The 20,013-nt window shown below is 40.1% G+C and overlaps 1 protein-coding gene across 3 annotated transcripts in view; it reads right to left on the reverse strand.

Moving 5' to 3' along the window:
- Window positions 1–20,013, reverse strand: part of LOC138194470 (RNA-binding motif, single-stranded-interacting protein 3-like) — a 119,109-nt gene that overhangs the window by 78,874 nt on the left and 20,222 nt on the right. For all 3 annotated transcript variants that reach the window (XM_069143232.1, XM_069143233.1, XM_069143235.1), the window contains exon 2: window positions 5,008–5,198. In XM_069143232.1, the coding sequence (XP_068999333.1) occupies window positions 5,008–5,198 (191 nt within the window). The remainder of the gene's footprint in view (window positions 1–5,007; window positions 5,199–20,013) is intronic.

Here is a 20,013-nt window from a genome sequence, read left to right on the forward strand (position 1 = left end):
AAAAGACACTTTATTTTTTGGAAAAAACACTTTGGTTTAATTTTGTTTTTATCCTTATTTTTCTTTCATCTGAAAAGATGGTGGTGTGGCGGGGGAACTTTTGCCATAAAGATTTATGTCAAACCAAATAGCCGGGCAAACACGATGGTGGGTAAATTGAGTTTAGATGAGTTTAATCTCCACTTCATCTCTGGCCATAACTCTTCAGAGGACATAATTCAATAACTTCTCCATCTGGGATCTTAAATATAGGATCCTTTTCTATCTATATAATTACTGTGAAATTTGGTGTGACCACAACAGGGTTTTGACAAAAGAACATGTTAACCCCAAGGACCACGTTATGTTTGAAAAGAACTAGTTGGTAGGGTGAGCTGTCTCACAACATCAGAGGACATAAAGTGGATGTTGACGTCAGACTGATAGCAACAGAATGTCCAAGAAAGTTTTGGTCACAGCCTCCTCACATCACAAAGGAGATTGACAATATCTTACAAGCACCTGTGATGAAGAATACTGGCAGCGGCAACTTTACCACGTTGATTTGCTACAGTTCGGGTTATACAGAGTAAGACCCAACAAAAAGCTCCATTGTCCAATAGATCTTTTTCACAGAAGTTTTATTTGTCAAAGCAAACAATCATAAAGTGAGCATAACAGAGCCAAGACTGCACAATACAAAGAGCCTGAACCAAGCACACCTAACTTCACAGAAGTGGAATGCAGTCATTCTCAATATTCTTTCTCACAAAGATTTCTGAAGTGAAAAACAGCAGTAGAGAAGATCAAAAGATGATACGGAATATGTATTTTATATCTATTATTTTAAAGCCCCGCACACTTGTAGTACACCTGCAAAGATGATGTCATCTATTTTGGATGATTTGAATTCAGAACTCTCCAAACTGTGTCAATATGAGCAGACTTTTAGCTTATGGTCCTGCTAAACAGTTGAAATATTTTGGTGTTGCTAAACCTCTGCTGCATTTGATACACTTGATTATGGGATATAAATTGATCATCAAGAAGACTCGACAGGCATGTCTAGGACTGGTCTAGACTGGTTTAAGTTATACCTGAGTGGCAGAACCTCCTCTGTGTTGATTGAAAATTTCTTGTCTAGCTACATAAATATTACCTTTGCCGCTCCTTGGGGTCTTCCAATATTTCTTGCCATTTTAATGCTGACAATTTCCAAATATTCTTCACCGTAAATCCATCAGACCTCCCCTTAGTTACCTCACTAAGAGCCTATCTTGTGGGCATTAGGTCCAGAATGTCCAGTCACTTCGAATGGTGAGCAGACTAGTAATATTTTACTTTCCCAGGGCTTGCAGTGCACCCATGAGGCCAGAAATCTGAGCGTAATCTTTGATTCAGACCTGAACTTCGCTGAACACTCACCAGTCAACATCAATCAACTCACAGGCTATTGCCAAGATTGGATCATTTCTTTCATTCGCAAACTGTCATTCACGCTTTTATCTCTTGCCATCTGGATTACAGAATTATTTGCAGGACTGCCTGAGAAACCGTCTGCAATTTATACAAAATTCCACAATAAGGCTTCTTACAAGAACTCAAAAATATGAGCACAGTTCCCCTACTGTTGCCTTATTTCACTGGTTACAGGTGGTGTTCAGAATTGATCCTGAAATGTTAGTGGCCACCCCATCTTACATTACCTACCATCTCACCCTTGACACACCAGCTCGTACTCTCAGATCTGCAGACTAGCTGTTGCTTTTGGTTTCCAGGCTTGAGACAGAGGACATTATGGTATTTGCCATAAGGGATCCACAATTGAGGAATAACCCTCTGTTGGGAATCAGGCAAGATACATAAGTGTCTTCTTTAAAAAGAAAATTATGAATTATTATTATTAATTTTTTTTAAAGGATTTTAATTTGTTTTGGGGTTTTTGTATGCTTTTATTCATGTTTGCTCTTTTGTTCATGATTTGTAATAATTGTCTTTCATTCATGTTCTTATTTCTGATTAGCTGTACTTTGTATTTTCTGTTTTATTTTCATTGGTGCACAGTTGCAATGTAACAAAGAGCTATACTGAGTGAACCAGATGTAGCAGTGTTACAATTTACAGAAAGCTTGTTATTATAGAAAGTTGGACACTTACCAACAATATTACTGCTACTGTTTAAGAACAAAGTTTAATCAGTGTTGCAGAAAATAATTCCATAGAGTTTTGCTCATATAATAGTGTGAAAATGAATGATGAACTCTATCTTTAAAATGCTGTATTAGTTCATAAAGTTCAAAACAGAAAGATATGTGTTAGGTAAATCAACTACGACCAAAACATCAAGCACATTTTTCCCCAGAAGTTCATGAGCCATGTTGCAGGTTTTAGTGGATGATTTAAGATGTTCTAACTCAGCTGTTGATGATTAATGAGAGATTTTGAACTCATTCAGCATTTTATATTATTTTTCAGTGATTTCTCCTTTGAGTTGTTTGAAGAGGTTAAAACTCAGCTGTCCTTATAGATAGATAGATAGATAGATAGATAGATAGATAGATAGATAGATAGATAGATAGATAGATAGATAGATAGATAGATAGATAGATAGATAGATAGAGGGACAGAAAGACAACAAGTGTGAGTGAAAGTGAGTGAGAGAGAGAGGGGGGGGAGAAATTGCCCTTGTGCTCCGCTTTAGATTCCTCTCACGTTCTGGTTTGTCCCCAGACGTTAAAAGTGTGTCCATAGTTTGGGCGACCGGGGGAGTGATTGGAAATGTCAGCTGACAACAGCACTTTTCACTGACACTCCGAGAACTGGCACAGAGACAGAGAGTGAGGAGAGGAGGGGTGAGGGACAGAGGGAGAAGGATGGAAGGAGGAAATGAGGATTGGTACTGGTGGGTGGGCTAGAACACACACATAAAAAAATAACACGCGTGGTAACAATAAGGATGAGGATGACATTGAGATGAAAGAGAGAGTGTGATTGTGTGTGTGTGTGTGTGTGTGTGTGTGTGTGTGTGTGTGTGTGTGTGTGTGTGTGTGTGTGTGTGTGTGTGTGTGTGTGTGCGCGCGCCCAAGTGTGTGTCTGCTGCAAGGAACTGCCCTTCCGTTATTCATTGTAACTGTGTGCGTGTTTTGAAGTGTGCATGCGCGCACGTCATGTCAGTGAGTGACAGGAAACTGCCACTCTGTCTATTTCTGAAAGCCAGGAGGGGTTAGAAACCCAACGCTGTGACTGCTGCCCAACAGATCGCCCCCGCATCTCCCCCAGTGACCTTTCCTAAATGTTACTGGACACTTGGCACACTGACTAGGCTTCTAATGAAACTTTTATTGGCCCCCATTTTTCACCGTTTCTCCAGAATGCCTCCAGGGCTCAGCTGAAATACAACAGGCTTGACCTGCAGCTGACATGCAGAAGGGCAAGGAATAGGGTGTGTGTATGTGTCTTCACATTTTAGTTTCATCTGGCTTCTTTTTTATTCCAAAATCAATTGTAATTGTTGATCAGAGCATTTAAAGCCCATACCTATAAAATAAATGCTAAAAATAGTTATTAATATATTGTTCTCCAGTTATATTAAATAATATCAGGCTATGAAAAGAACCTCTGTGGGAGAGATGGTTTATCCTTTGTATAATGATCCGTGTTTGTCCATATGGGGATGACTGGGAATGAAATGTGCAGGAGTGATTTTTGGCACCAATAAGGAGAACAGGAAGGGAAGTGCCAAACTCTACTGACTCCAGCTCCCAGATATCACCTGTCAGCTTTCTGCTGCTGCAGCTAAAGTTACTGGTGTCAAGGAATAATCAGGAAAACTACATTATTCACCCATGAAGAAGAACAGAACAGATACAACTATATACCATATCTGCATGTTAGTGGAAATGCATCATTAGCAATGACCTGCAAACACTGTTTGGTGTAAAACTGTTTTCCAAATTGTTTCTACAATGCTGTCATAAGCTCTATGTCAAGTATTTTCGCCCACATTTCCCATCCCACTCAAGTAAATTAATATTAAGTATTTATATTTGGTGTGTATTTTACAAGAAACAATATCTGCTTAAAAGAAAAAAACTGAAAATCTTCAAAAAGCTTATATTTTAAAGGTTACATTTTGAAAACAACAAAACCACAGAATTACACAATATTCCTGAGTTAAAATCCTGTTTACACTCGATAGCATCATTATCATCATTGCAGAAGAAGATCAAGTGAGGGTAACTCAATCAAACGGACCTCGTGGTGAGAATGTTTTTGTCAACTGCTGCTTTCAGGCTCAAGAACCAACTTTCAACCTCAAAGTTAACAGTGAGCAGGGGGACAATTCTAACAAAAGCTGCGTGCGACAGCGACGGCTGCCGAAGCATAGAGGGTTAAAATAAACACAGAATCAGAGTTTGCTCAGTCGTAACAGAGCTGCTGGTGAAGAATGAAAATATCCCTTCATCACTTTCCAATACCAATCCTACATATCCACTTGGTTATAGCTTTTACTGAAATGTTTAGATGCATGCAAATATCATTGAATAGCTGCTGTGAAATACTGTAGCGCTAAAATCATCACATTTTATATATTACTTGATATGCAAATTAAATTTCTATCGAGCCTAATTTTATCGCAATTATTATGAAATGTGTGGTTTGAGCTGCCACGCTGTCATTAACGCAAACTTGGTAAAGGTTTAGAGGCCGTGCTGATGGACAGAGGGATGCATTTATCTGTCCTTGTGTGTGCAGATGACGCAGTGCAGAGGGGAGCGGATGGGTTAGGCCCAGCTGGGTTGTGTTTTTTCCTCTGAGGAAGCAGAGGGGAGGAACAGAGAGGTCAAGAGCAAACTGTTGATACTCATTATAAGCTGCTGTTGGACTCACAAAACACTAATTACCACAAGCTGAACTGAACTAAGCAGGAAAGAACTGAACTGTGCTGCACTGAAGGAAGCAGTTTAATGTAGCTGCAGACCGTGGACAGAGTCATAATAGAATAGAATAGAATAAAATAAAACTCACGGCTGGCAAAGCTTGATGAGGTCCTGGTCGGTGGTGGCAGGCGGCAGGCCTCTGATGTACAGGTTAGTCTTACTAAGTTGCTCCATTAGTCCTCCTCCCTGACCTCCTCCTCCTCCACCACCACCACCTCCTCCTCCTGTTGTGCCGGGGCTGGGTGGAGCCATGGGCTGAGGGGGAGGAGCATAGGACTGCTGCAAAGATAAAGAGAGAAGATTGAAGAAAAAAAGGTCACTTACGGTCACAACCCAATTTTTGTTTTCCATTTTCTGTGAAACACAAATTTGATCATGCCTAAGTTTCTGCCTCACATTCCTACCCAAACATCTTCCATCTCATCTTTTTGAGTAATCGTTTCCTGTCCCACACCAATCTCTTGATTCAACAGGAAGCACATCAAATTAAGGAAGCAGGATTTGATAAATTAGTGCTTGATAGTCATGGTACCAGCTTTTATAACAGGAGCTTGCATCAATAACAAAAACATTAGGAATCTACAATCTTAGCAGTTTGCTACTATGACAATGCAAAAAAAAATAATACTTTTGAGTCAAACCATAGGTAACTTTGAAGATGAAGAGACTTGTAAAGTGAGTAAGTGTGTGTTTTGTCTGTGGTGTCTGTGTTTGCATGCAGAAATTGAAAAATAATCATCTTAAAAATGTTCATTTAACATGTTTTGCAATGCAAGCAAACGTAGATCAAATATATCATCTGACATTTTCCATGGCACAAGTGAGCTTGCAACTCCAAGCTATGATAAGCCTCTTCAGGCAAAGTTTTAAACCCTCTGAATTCAGTACTTTTAATACAATTATGTCACGCATCCTGCTTTGGGTGCATATAGGCCATCCAGAGTTTAATCCAGGCCTGGACCCTTTATCACCCTTAACTTACTAAAACATTTCCTACTGGCCTCCACTGTCCAATTACACAGCTCAATACTGGCTAAATGGCGTAATAAGATGACCATTTCTGGCAGGGAGGAAGGGCAGTGCAACGATTAATGAGGGTCTGGCACTGATGGCAAACCCAACCCTGCCTGCCTGCTGCCTTAAGCAAACTATTAGGTTAAGTTTGGAGGAAGTAAACAAGCTTGATGGCTCCTACGACAACAGCGCTCAAAACACTGTTTGCTGCCTTCCTGCTATAGCAAAACAGGCACACTGGCTCGACGAAGACATCTTGCCTCAACATTGGTCTCTCTGTTGGGAAGTGGATGGAATGAGTTCAAAAACCTGCTGTAGTTTAAGACGATCACAGGCCCACTCGAATGTGTGCCATGATGACAAGCGATAGAGTCAGGGAAAGAAATCGTATGGAAAGGAGAGAGACAGGTGAGACAGATAGAGTGTGTGTGCCTGCATGAACCCTGTATTAAGAAGTGTGTATGACCGCGTGTACATAAATGCAAGTGCTTACTTACGTATGTGAGCTTGCATGTGTGTGTGTGTGTGTGTGTGTGTGTGTGTGTGTGTTTGTGAGCCGGTGCTTGCGATAATGACAGGCTGTCACCGCACAGCAACATGGAGCCTGAGCCAGCTCTGATATTAATCCATTACTTGTATTTCCCTCCACTGACACTGACACACACACACACACGCGCACACACACACGCGCACACACACACACACACACACACACACACACACACACACACACACACACACACACACACACACACACACAAACTGGCAACTCAGAAAGACAGCGCTAACAGGATTCAACACATGTGCAGTACAGCAGACATGCAGCAGTAAAAGGAGATGGTGCCTCTGTCATTTACAGGCCAGTGCCTCACACAAACAGCCCACAATGAGGCTATGCAGTACACTTCAACAGAAACATGACAAAGTACAGAGACAAGAAGAGGCTATACTGGGTAATACTTCATTTTAATAGCTGTGACAAATACTTTATTGCAAATTTTTCATACATTTGCAGTTTGGTATTTTTTTCCTAAATATCTCCCAATACAGTTTTCACTGAGAAAATATTGTCTCTGGGTCTGCAAGCTACTGAAGATACAAATGTAAGAACACATATAGTGCTAAAAATGGGGTGAACCGAATCATTTAATTAAGTTAGTCAATTTAGTCAACAGGAAAACATCAACTTCGTTCTGGTCAATTAGTCAGACAGAACAAGGAAAATCTGTGAACTGGGAAATTCTCCAGAAAATTATGAATGCAATTGTTTCACTATTTTGAGAGATTTATTATGCTACATTGTTAATAAATAATTCGATAATCATCCACTGTAAACCTTAGTTTTCCAGTGTAAGTATAAACAATGAGGTATTTTCCATTCATGACAAATGGTTTGTCACGTGTAAAAAAAAAAAAAAAGCTGCTTTCTGCAGGCATCTTTCCAAAAGTATGTCATGTAATGTGTTAATATAAAGTGAGGAATAAGAACATGAGACTAATGAGAAGTCTATCTATCTAATGTGCTTTTGCATGTGGTGCGTGTGATCACGATAATGAAAACCTTACCGCTTCAAAGCCTGAACTGGGTTGAAGGCTGACTTGATATGAGCCTCTTGACAATGGGTTTGTTTACCAACCACCTCTGAAAGATAACATGGATGCATGGCTGATGGGAAGTGTCAGACACAAATAAAAGACTCGCGGCTGAAATCTAAGAGAGAAATATCACTATAAAAGCCATACATGCTCCAGATAACATATACTGCATGGACAATGCTGGATGCAATATATAAACACACAAAAGCAAAAAACCAGACTGCTGGCATGAATTAACACACACACTGTCGCTCTGATCTGTCTACATGTATTTCATTCCACCGTGATCTGGAGCAGAAAAGAGCCTTTTATCACTCACACACACACACACACACACACACACACACACACACACACACACACACACACACACACACACACACACACACAGATGTCCAGGTATGCCCAAATGTAAAAAGTCTCTCCCCATCCTCTTTTCTCGCTGACACACACACACACACACACACACACACACACACACACACACACACACACACACACACACACACACACACACACACACCTGATCAAAGGCCTTGCCCAGGGAACCTCTTTCAGCCAATTTGTGCAGCTGTCAGGGTCAGGATGATAGTGAGCTGTGTATGTAATGTGTCACAGTCTGTGATAGGGAAATCCTTTGAAACATTAAAATCTCTCTCTCTCTCTCTAGCATCTGCACTTTCCCCTCTCTGCTCCCTCTCTCGCTCACTGTCAAATTGGACGCCACCATCGCTCAGTCTCTTGGTCTTTAAACCTCTATCTTTCCACTTTTCACATACTCGCTCCATATTTCTACCTCTCTGCCCCCTCCCCCCACCCACCCCCATCCCCACCCGACACTCCCCGCCCCACCCACGGCTTCTCTCTTTTAAGGATTAGTTTGCTGTCACAGTGTGTGGACTGAAGGCTGCCTCTCAGATGGTATTGTTGACACACTTAGTACAGTGGAGCATCTCTCGGAGTGGGGAAAAGCCTCGGCGGGAGCGTCACAAACTGTCACACAAAGCAAACACAGTCGCTGGGTTTTTGTAGATTTCATGCACGACTGAGGTTTGAAACAGCAACACACTGCAAAACATTGCTCCACTGAGTCATGTATATGCATCCTGCTGACCTACCTGGTGAGCATACATTTGACTAGTGTATTGCAAAGAAGGCTGAGCAATGAGTATAGAGACAAAAAAAAAAAAAAGGAAAGCTTTTAAAGCATCATTTGCATAACCTAGAGGGAAATAAAGTGATGGAAACAATTAATGCAGCTGTAGACTCCTTGCCAAGGCATGTACAAGAGGCAATCAACAAGTTTAGAAACTGCTCCTGTTGCATGCGAATGGAGCACAGCACAGAGATGTCAGAAGTCAGAAAGGGGAAGGAGGAAGAGAAAGGAGAGAGAGAGAGAGGGTTGTTTCAGCCTCCACTGATGCTTCCTGAAACAGAGGAAAGAATGCAGGCTATTTTTGGTCCAGCACTGAGATTCCCTTCTACTTTGTGTGCCTCTAAACACAGTAGCGGATGGGTTTAAGGAAAAGCTTATGAATTCATCGGAAGGGAAACATGGCACCCAATATACCGTCTGAGATTATACAAACAGCTAAATTAAGCTTTGGCTATTGCTTCTGTCGGAAACCTTGAAAAGGAAAACAAATGGCCTTTTCAGGAATTTATAAAAATAACTTTGTTGTCAACTATTGTGTCTGGACCGAGTTTGATTGGAAGATCTGGCTAAAGGGTTTCTGCAGTGTATTACAAGCACTACACACAGAGGGCTCTAAAGCATTTAAATAAAGGAAAGTAAAAAGTCATATTTATGTTCAGGGAGACAGAGAAGACCACAGCATGTTCAGGTAATGCTGTGTGCATGTATAAAAAGTATTATTGGTGACATTGTAATGATTTCCAATACAGGATACTTACAGATTTCCTGGTGTCAAGTTTAGGGACATGTTGGCTAGATGTATAGCCGAGCCCATGATTAGTCTGAAGAGTAAATTATATACCAAAGGAAATTACACCCTGGCTTTATTTAATAAAACCATTTCAAAGTCCAGTTCCACAAGAAGTTTGGAATTCCTGGAAAAGTATCTGCAGTTCGCTTTCCTAACAGTCATAATCAAGAGGTATGGTCATCCACAATATAATAAACAGTTAAAATACATGTTAAATATAATGATTGTGATTGGAGTGACTTGTCATCAGCAGCAGCACAGAAATCTGTCCTTGTACATGTTAGTGTTTAAAAACTAATATAATATAGTCAGCGTGATATCAACATTTAAGCCTCTTTTCTCAAAATAATCTAATTGGTTTGTGGCTTTCACTGTGACTGTGACTGTGACTTTTATTTCCATAATTTCCATCACAGTTTTTAAGGACACTAGAAGCGTAAATAAAAGGTAAAAAATCATCTTACTTTGGCCCAAAAGCCCTAACTGGAATTTTATGTGTAGAATTTGGGGAAATTAGCTACAAGCAAGTGCTACCTGAATCTGTTTGTAATAAAGACATATAATTATACAATTTCTGAAACCTAACGGCAAAATCTATAGATATAAAAAAAAAAAATAATCTGGATTAGCCATGTGATCACTCTAAAACTGATTGCTGGTCTTAATGCAGGACTCCTGTTATTACACTGTTCTGATGCTGCTGTTAATTTAGTTATTAGTTGTTATTATTAGTTATTACCTGGGAAACTTTGTGTATTCAAAGTATCTTAAAATTGTGTACCATTACACGATACTTTTAAAACAATAAAATAGGCTACTTGGTATTTTGGCGGTTTGAAATATCCATGCGTGCAGTGCTGCTGGAGATCACTGGGATGATGCTCCACCACGTTTCTACATTCAGTAAAGCAGTAACATGCAAGAGAGCCAACAAAAACAAAATGAAATGGTCAAAGTTGTCATATCAACATTTAGGTGTATTGATTGATTCATGATGTTTACTGTAAGTCTGTTTTGGATCCGCTACTGTTAGCCTTGTTAAAGTTAGCGCATTATGTTTTGTGTTGATGAAAACTCAACACTTCCTGTATCAGGAAATAATACTTTGAGTAATAAAGAACACCCGTTGAACAAAGCAGGATAATATTGTTGACTTTAATAAATTCAAGTGAGTTAAATATACATTATAGATTACTGTAAACTGTAAAATTGTCTCCACAGCAGTTGCACAACCTAACATATGATTTACAGCTTAACTGTGTTTGCATGAGTGCACATGATGAGTACAGATGCACTCCGGTACTTCAAATATCACTACACCCCTAAAAATTACTTTTAGTGACACCTTGAGCTCAGATTATCTGATATCACCAGAAACATGAGAAGGTGGTGGACCTGCAGCTGATTCATTATTTGTGGATGTTTCATAAACTGAAGGCCAAACTGTGTCATCTTCTAGCTATTGGAATAGTAGTTAAAATCCATATACATACTAGTATGAGACCATTGTGAAATAATGTTTGTGAGCTTTGTTCAAAAGAACTTTAGTTTTTCAAACTATTTATCCAGCCAACAGCATTACTTATGTTACTGTGTTAATAATGTAAAATACCGTAATTGCAGGTTTTGTGAGGGCCCTCCCTTGTTGGGGTTCTGGTTTTTTTCACTACGATGCCCCGGTGTGTCACTGGACAAAAACATACCAGACCAACCACTATATTTTATAAGGGTAATACTAGACTTAACTATACCCTGGAGCTAAAATAGCATAATTATTGTAATGTAATGCTCTTTAAGTCTGCAGACACTCTGTAGTTTATTGAGGTAGAAATAAGTGGATATCAACTTTTTTTTACCAGGGTGTCTGCAAGTTTCATCAGTTTAGATTTAAGGTCACTGTGAGGTCAATCAGAATGGAAAAAAGTTCCACTTTAATTAAAAGGCAGAAAGTGGATCTATCTCTGACTGACCTATTTAATTTGCCAGCAAAATAATTGTACAAAAGAAGACCACAGCATTTGTAAGTTTTGTTAGACCTAAAATGCAATTTAAAGCAGTATATTTACCTCATTTAAAAAAAATTATGCTCGCAAAACTGCTCACTTTTTGATCAGACTGTTTTCCTTGTGTCACAATAAAAACCCATTGTGTCAGAGCTGAGTTCTTCCTTAGATAAAGCCTTTGTTCCTGCTTTTCAGAAAAAATGTTGTGACAATGCTACTTACAGTAATGTATTCTGCATTATTGTGCTTTCTGTCTGTTCGTCTTATCCACAATTACATTTTGTGTACTTCCACTCACATTCTCGCAAGTCTCTTGTTTATCTCTCACCTCTCCCCTAATTTCCTCCCCTCGCTCATCATTGTCTTGGCCTCCTTCCCCGTTTCCCTCCATTTCCTCTGAAGATCAGGTCGTCTTGGTTGCTTCCCAGTGGAATGGCGTTATCCAGCCTTCTACCCCTCTAGCTCTCTCGTTAATATCAGTAACAACCGCATCAACAACACTTGGGCTGTCATAAACAAGTTGCACAAACAACCCAGAAGGACATCCAGTCCGGACTTGGTGCTCACTGACCTGGTGGGATATAGGGAGGTGATGGAGGGTGACTGTGGTAGGTTGCTGAACTCTCAGTGAATTCCTGTGGCTGTGTTTTTGAGAAGGTCAGAGAGGAGGGAGGTGCAGGCAAGCTGTTTAACTTGAGATTTATTTGAATTTGCTATAGCCTGCGTATCTATTCTTCTTAGGAACAAGATTGAGTGAGTGTTTGCATGCAAGGTTTTGGGTAATGTTGGTGAAAAAGCCCACCACGAGCTTGTGCAACAACATTGTGTATTTGAGTAGTCTGTGCGTGTGCGTGTGCTTGTGAGAGTGTGTGTGTGTGTGTGTGTGTGTGTGTGTGTGTGTGTGTGTGTCTGTGTGAACAGAGAATGTAATTCTACAGTTTGAATTGAAAAATTATGTTGGTACAAATTATCCTCATGTATTTGGATTCTGAATCAAACTGCAGTCCACATAAAACTGCAGGAACAGGCTTGAAGACTGGTTTATGTCAAACGGTGCATTGTTAGGATGTCAAGGGTCTGAATGTGCTGTGACATCATCACATGAATTGCGCAAAGAAGTATAGAACAGTTAAAAAAATAAGTGGAACTGCAACAGCAGTTTGCACCATCAACTTTCAGCAAAAATTTGAATACTGGCTTTGAGCCTCCTGTGGGTTTTCTATGGAGCAACCAGCCCAGTATCCCAAGAGATCACTGCAATATTAGTCAGTTCTGCACCTCAGACTTTACACCCATGAGGAATGGAAGACAAGCTTGTGAAGGTGAGGGTGGATTATGGGCACAGAGATTGTTTGAGCTCACTTCCTGGCAATTAAGGGGTTTTAGGCTGTAACCATGACTGCACTGTAGTATTATTGGTTAACATTGCTTACTCTAACCATATCTTTACCATTTTGTTTCAGCCATAACTACAAGCTTTCCCTAATCATAGTGATAGTTGCGATGTGCAGATATTGCAAAAAGCAAGAATAAAAAAACAAACAAACATTTGGATTTAGAAAAAAGTAGATTGTCAGAATATAATCCGGGGTTTTGCAAAATCGTCCAGTATTGATGCTGTTGTCTGATTAATGGAGTCGGTGCACCAGTGTCCTCTCAAACAGAGTGGATGTTGGGGACATTTTACTACCCTGTCTGATTGTGAGCTGCATGTGCCAGAAAATGGTGCAACTAGTTAAAATGGTAATAAATGTAGTGGATTAATTCTGGGTGCAAGAATGTGCAAGATATACCTGGTCAAGACAATGCTTTGAAAAAAGAACAAGGAAAGAGTAACACAACAAGCATTCTCACTAAAATACAACTATCAACACAGTTCACATTTTTGCCACTAACTGGCTTAACAGGGACTTCTTACTATTTAAGACAGGCATATTTTTTCACATTTTATTCTGAAGATACAGGTTCTGTGTGCATACTGGCTAAGATTCAAGTCCTTGATCAAGCCATGTTCTTGCAATTGTGCTGTCTTTGCTGTGTGCAACAATCGGAGCAACTAAGTCTAACAACAATAAAGTGTCTGACCTCGCTAAAGAAAATCCTTCGTGAGTGACGTCCAAGAAAAACACTCCACTATTTCAAAAACCACAACGATGATTAAATCTCCACCTGAGTATAGTCTAAAAAAAAAAAAATCCCAAACTACATTCCTCCTCTTAAATTGCATGACCTCCAGCATGAAAGTCACAAAAAGGGAATAAAAACATGCATATTGAAGAGGGGCATTGCATAAAGCTCTTTTATTATGGATATTTATGCAAATGCAACATTAATTTATTCAAGAAAGTCTCCCTCGCTCTTCTCATTGCCCCCTGGTCAGTGTTTCAACCCAGGAGTATGACGAGCAGCGGCAGACTCGGTCTGTGAATCCTGATTGGTTAAATACAGACCAGAGGGAAATGTGTGGAAGTTTCAGTGTTCTTCTGTGAACCCCCCCCCCCCCCACACACACACACACACACACACACACTCAGTGTTAAAATGAAGCTATATTAAAAATTGCAGCATTCTATAAAAAGCTGCCATTCTTTGTCACTGCTGGTGAACTCTGGATGTCTCCTTCTAAGGTGAACTGTATATTCCTATCTTCCCACTTATCATCCCGCAGCGCTTCTATCCCTCTTTTTCTGATTGTCTCCTCCCTGCATATTAATAATCTCATCCTGCCCTCCCATGTCCCTCACCTCTCCGCTGTTCTTGTCAAACATTTTGCTTTTCTCCTCCTCCTACATAACTTCATTTCCTCACCTTGCGCCTTCAACTTTCTCCTCCTCCTCTCCGTTCCTCAGCTGCCGACAACCCTCTGCCCTCTGGTCTCTTCCATGTCCATCATCATCTCTCTTCCTTCCGTCTCATCTCTTCCTCATACCCACACCCCTCCTATCTGCTGCTCCCCCCAACTACCCCACCCTCTCCCCTCCGACAACAGGCAGGAGATTAAAATATGAGGAAACAATCAAGCTCCAGCTCATTAGCATATGAACGGGGGGGCCGACAGGCAACTGCAGACACGACAACAGAGCCCTGGAAATCCACCGCAGAGCTTTTTTTTTAATCCCAGGAATGACTTTTTACCGTGTTTTGTTGAATGAGACTGAACAATCCTCCGCCAGTCCTTTCAGGCAGTCAAATTACCATCAGAATAAGAGGGCGTAAGAATAAGACAGGATGCTTATATAGCGTCAGGTCAAAGAATGGAGACTATAGAATAAGTGTGCAGACAGAATAATGTTTCTCCACGGCAACAATGAGAAGCTGAAAGGATAGAATTTGGTTTATGTGTGCGTTTGTGCAGGTTGTGTATGTTGGCTTCGTCTTCTCACAACAATGAGGAGCTGAAGGATAGGAGTTGGCATGTGTGTGTCTATACTTGCACGTTGGGGGAGGTCTTCTTTCATTAGCGAATCAATTAAAATGTCACCATAAGCGACGCAACATCACAGGTCGGGATGTATAGAATATTATGTGGGAAAATAATGCAAGGCAAGAGAAATGGGAATGGTAACTTATTACTTTTGTGGAGCAGGCAGCTCGGCAGTAATATCTAGTGTTGGTGAATAGATTCTGGATTATAACAGTCTGTGGAAGAGGTGCAAGTTATGAAAAAGCACAGTGGAGTCCCTGCTGGTCTATACTACCTCAAGTTGGTTGACATTGCTGATAAAATTTAATGTGTACCAGGGTAAATCTCTCTAACTGAACCATCACATTTTCAACGCAGTACCATAGCACGCACCCAAACAAACAAATAAAGGACAACAAAAATAATAAAAAAAAAAAAATCCATTCAACATCATGTAGCAGACTTTTTATATCTAAACATAAATGGAGACATTAAAAAAACCTGTCAGTTAAAACAAGTCATGCCGTGCTAACAGCTCAACCGCTCCTAGGCACAAATGTTTTTTTTAATCTAAGCTTTAATATTTTAAACTGTCTAACATTTTCTAAATGGCAGTATTCACCTGAAAACACATCATCATATGATTAAAAGATAGTGTTATATTGAATAATCCAAGCACATGGTAAACACATTGCGCAAGTACATTTGCTATTTGACTGGATTGGGTAATAAATTGGTGCCGCTTTGTGCCAGGTGTAAGATCATGATTATCATATCACTATCTTAGTTTGGCACTTTAGCATGCTAAACTAACAAGTACAAAACAAAGTATGACTAAAACTGACTAATGATGTACAATCTCTAGCAAGCAAACTCGATAGGTAGGCTATTTGGTCAAGGTATTAGGTGGGCTAGAGAAAGTAGCAACCTAACGAGGTACTCGTCACCAAGCCAGCCTTCTACGTTTTATTATGAGGCAAATATATAATAAGGTCATAGTGTACAAACCTTTAATCTTCTAAATTCTTAGGAATCATGTAATTCTTATATTTCAAGCAGAACATTTTTACATTTACAAAAACACGTGCAACTTTCTACAAGTGAGGGACCCAGCAACAGGGCAAAAGAACTGTACTGTAAAACAAACCCAAGGTTGATAGATTCTACTCCACATAATCTATGTTAATAAAAGTCACAAGAAAAGAGAGTAAACAAGAATTGTTGTTTAGGATCATCTTACTGAGCTATGGAGGCAAAACACAAATTATAAGACGTGATGCTGCACATAAGACTTTGCTGCTGATATTATTCTGCACGGGTTTTTCAGGATTTACTGCTAATTTCATTTATAAGGGTAGCAGTGTTGCAGCGTCAATGCACCATTTAATCTATACCGTCTTGGCTAATGTAGTAACAAGGTTCAATACGCCTCTCTCCTTCAGATTGACCAGGTCTGATTTAAACACACTTATCTTTACCTTGTCTGCTCTCAGGGTCACTGAACATTCATTATTACTCTGCTCTATCCCTCACTCCTTCCTGTTTCTCTCTCTGCTCTAATTAAATTCCTTCATCAAATCTGAGCGAGACAAATATTTAGGGAATGAGAGAGACCAGGGAGGAGTGGAGGGAGAGATAGAGAGAGGGAGGGATAGAAGAAGGGAGGAAGAGATCAGAGTGTAAGAACATATTGAGTGGAATCCAAGCCCGCTGACTGAAATGAGATGATGACCTGAGGATATCTGGAGGGAAAATCCATAAGAGGGGATGAGAACAAAGGTAGACCCTGAGTGAGATCATTATATTTTGTATTTCTCAGGTGGTAGATTAGACAGAAACATGTAGAAAAGAAAGACACAGCTGGCCAGACCAGTATCAGCTGCACATGGTGCGAGTTAACCCTAATAATGTTAAACTCGGAATTTTACTTCGGAAATGCCCCTCCGCTGTACACACTATTAAAATGAAAACTAATATTTTATATTGTACGTGCTGTGGTCTAACTGTATTTTAATAGAGTCAATTTGCTAAAACAGCTTTTATCTGGGTTCATTACGAGCCACCATGATGAGGGGATGCCGCACCATTTTCCACAAGAAATTTACTGGAATGCTGAAAGACAGCATGAATGGTCTTAGAAACATTCCGGTTAAAAAAATTCTCACTCTTTTGGCTCTTGTGAGAGACGTTACAGTGCACCTCACATTTATAATTCAGAATCCAGGATGGTAACAGTCATCAAATCAAAAAGGGATCTGGTTCTCCCATTTAAAAAAACAACAGCCGAACAGTGAGAGCAGCAGTCGATGCATTCGCCAATCATAACCCCTGACACTGCGTGTGCTTGGATTGGTTTAAAGGACTGATCAAATTACCTGGAAAAGGTTAAAAGTATCCATTACCGGCTAACATGCTTTTGCTATTGAACACAGGGAGGAAAAGGAGAATGCAGCCGAGCTGCATCGAGCAACAATCGAGCCCAACTGTATCCTGGAGGCATCAATATACCGAAAGATGCAGTATGGGAAACCACAACTTGGAAAGAAACATCATAGAGAACAGACGTCAGGTAGAAAGAGGCGATGGAGTAACTAGAAAGATTACAGATTTCTAATAAAACACAACCATCTATTGCTTCAATTTAGCCTTGTGAGAAGATGGGAGTTTCGATCTACAACTACAACTTTGAGGACACTTAAAACATACAACTACGTCTGTTTCCCATTTCAATTCTAAAATATAGTAATATATTAAAACATTTTCTTTAAACATCTTTCCATAATCTATTAGAGGTTGAAAAGGGGCACCATTTGGTGGTACAGTGGTAAATAGTGGAACAAAACGGACTGTAGAGAATACAAACAGCAGCAAGGAAAGCCAATGAAAGAGACGACGAAAGGGAAGCGAGTTTGACAAAAGCGTATGAAGGCTGGGGAGAAGAGGAGAAGGCAGGAGAATAGCAGAGAGAGAAGAAAGGCCACCAGAGAGGTCACTTCTGCTGTTAATAATTTATCCTTTAAAAACCAGTCTGAGGCTTTAATTGGTGCTGTGGCTAATCCTGAAACACACATACACACACACCTCGGGGAGCCTCTTAGCAGCTGTGCTACAGCTAAATTGGCTGCAGCGTTGCAGCGGCAGCAGTGAGTTCCCTCCAGGTATAACACAGTCAGCCAAAACAGCAATATCAGGCCTGCCAAGCCCGTCTCATGAATCTGGGCGTGACACTTCTCACTGTCTCACGCTCGCTGTCACACTCTCGAAAGAAATCTTACGGCAAATCAAAACGACAAGATGCTGGTCCCCTGGTACGGTTGTTAGCTCGATAAACACTCAGCTCACTTCAGTTGTAATCTGCATTTAGCTAAGGCTGAAGATGTTCTGCAAAGCACTGGAGCCTTCTGCACGACTAGGATTAAAGTCATTCATTTGATGATTTAAGGCTTGACTTAGTGCAAACAAAAATGACAGGTTGTGAATCGAATTAGCCTTTTCAAGACTCAAGGCTTCACAACAGTTTGAATTAGGAGGAAATAATGTGAACGGGTAAGTCATTATTATCATGTGATAACCAAATAATCACAGTTTGTTCTTATTAAGGAAGAGCCTTTTATGCAGCTTTCCCAGGGCCAATATGACTTATTCAAAGCTCTTTTGTAGTTTCAAATCCACACAGGTATTATTGAGGGAAATGAAAATGTTCATCTCATTCTTTGAAAAATAGGTAGCTTGCAGCAGTTGTGAATTTGAACTTTAAGAGAACTGTGCATATAACAACTGTGCATTAAATAAGATCCGTATATGCACAAGACATTTTCTAGTAACAAAAAAAAAGTGATGTGTCCAGATGAGCAGACACAATGTCTAACCTGCTTCCACTGGTTGTTTTGAAGCAACTGGCAGCAAGAAAAACCTGTTCAGAGGTCGGTCTGCTATCTGTAAGATGCCCCTCAGAGTAAGAAGCTGGTGGCCCCTCACAGTACAGTACAAACAACATATAGAGGGCCAATTATAGAGTGCTCAATCAAGGGAACGCAACTGAGCACAGCATCTTCCTTTTCTTCATCTTCAGTGGTTTGTATGTTTGTAATGCTTTCATTTATTGCTATTAAACATAATGCAAACAAAGATTAATCCACATTAAATGTCAAGCTGAATGTTCAACATTTATCCCTCACAACATTCTCCAAGCGTCGTCCAGCTGAAGGCACTCTGGCAACATTATATCTGTCTGAAGGTCGATGAGTACATTTAAAGCCCCCATCTCCTACCATCACATATCAGCTGAAGAGGTGAGATAAGCACTTTGGCCATGAGCTGATCTGAATGGAAACCCTGCAATCCACATCATGTGGCTGCTCATACAACAAGATTCTACCTTTATGTAAAACTAAGACATTTAGTCGAGAGACAGACACACTTATTTATAACATTTATCAGTGAGTATGCCGTATCAACAAGAAAAGAAAGAAAGGAAGAATGAGTGTATTATCAGCATTTTGCCCCTCTCCTCAAAGCAAAGATGAAAATGTGGTTAACTGTAGAGGTATGGTCCTTTGTCGTTGTCATTCAAACATCCCTTTTTTTTTTTTTTTTTTTTTTTTAATTTCGGTGTTTTCTTTGCAGTCTTGTAATCCACATATTTTTGTGGTTTTAAGTACCAATATACGTAGTTCTACATCTTCTCTCTTCAGCTTCTCTCTGGAGCTCCATCAAGAAGAGATTTTAGTTTTTGTCAATGACTATAAGGTGCATTGACATCAATGACTGTCTGTTCTGATTGGCTGACTCTTGTCGCCAGGCCAACCGCAGGTTTTCTTTGGTCTTGTAGCTTGCTAGCTCAGCGAAAGAACAACCACTTAGTCTTTTTTTTTCATAATAAAAGACTGGACAGTTGGCCGTGATGAGGAAGGACCTATGATATGAGGGTGAGTTTGTGACATCACAAACATACCGAAGTCCAAAAGGCATAGTTCCCTGAATGTGGGCTGAGCATTTCTTCATGGACTGAAGACTCTGACACTTTCACAGTATGTATACAGCACCTAGACCTGCTTTATATCAAAACAGCACCGACCGGTGACAAATGCCAAAAATATATAAAATAAAAATCATAACACTAGATTTTTCCC

Source organism: Embiotoca jacksoni, unplaced genomic scaffold (genome assembly GCF_022577435.1).
Source record: "Embiotoca jacksoni isolate LCO1_2020_lvr unplaced genomic scaffold, fEmbJac1.0.p SCAF_11, whole genome shotgun sequence".
In the NCBI taxonomy this organism is placed as follows: Eukaryota; Metazoa; Chordata; class Actinopteri; family Embiotocidae; genus Embiotoca; species Embiotoca jacksoni.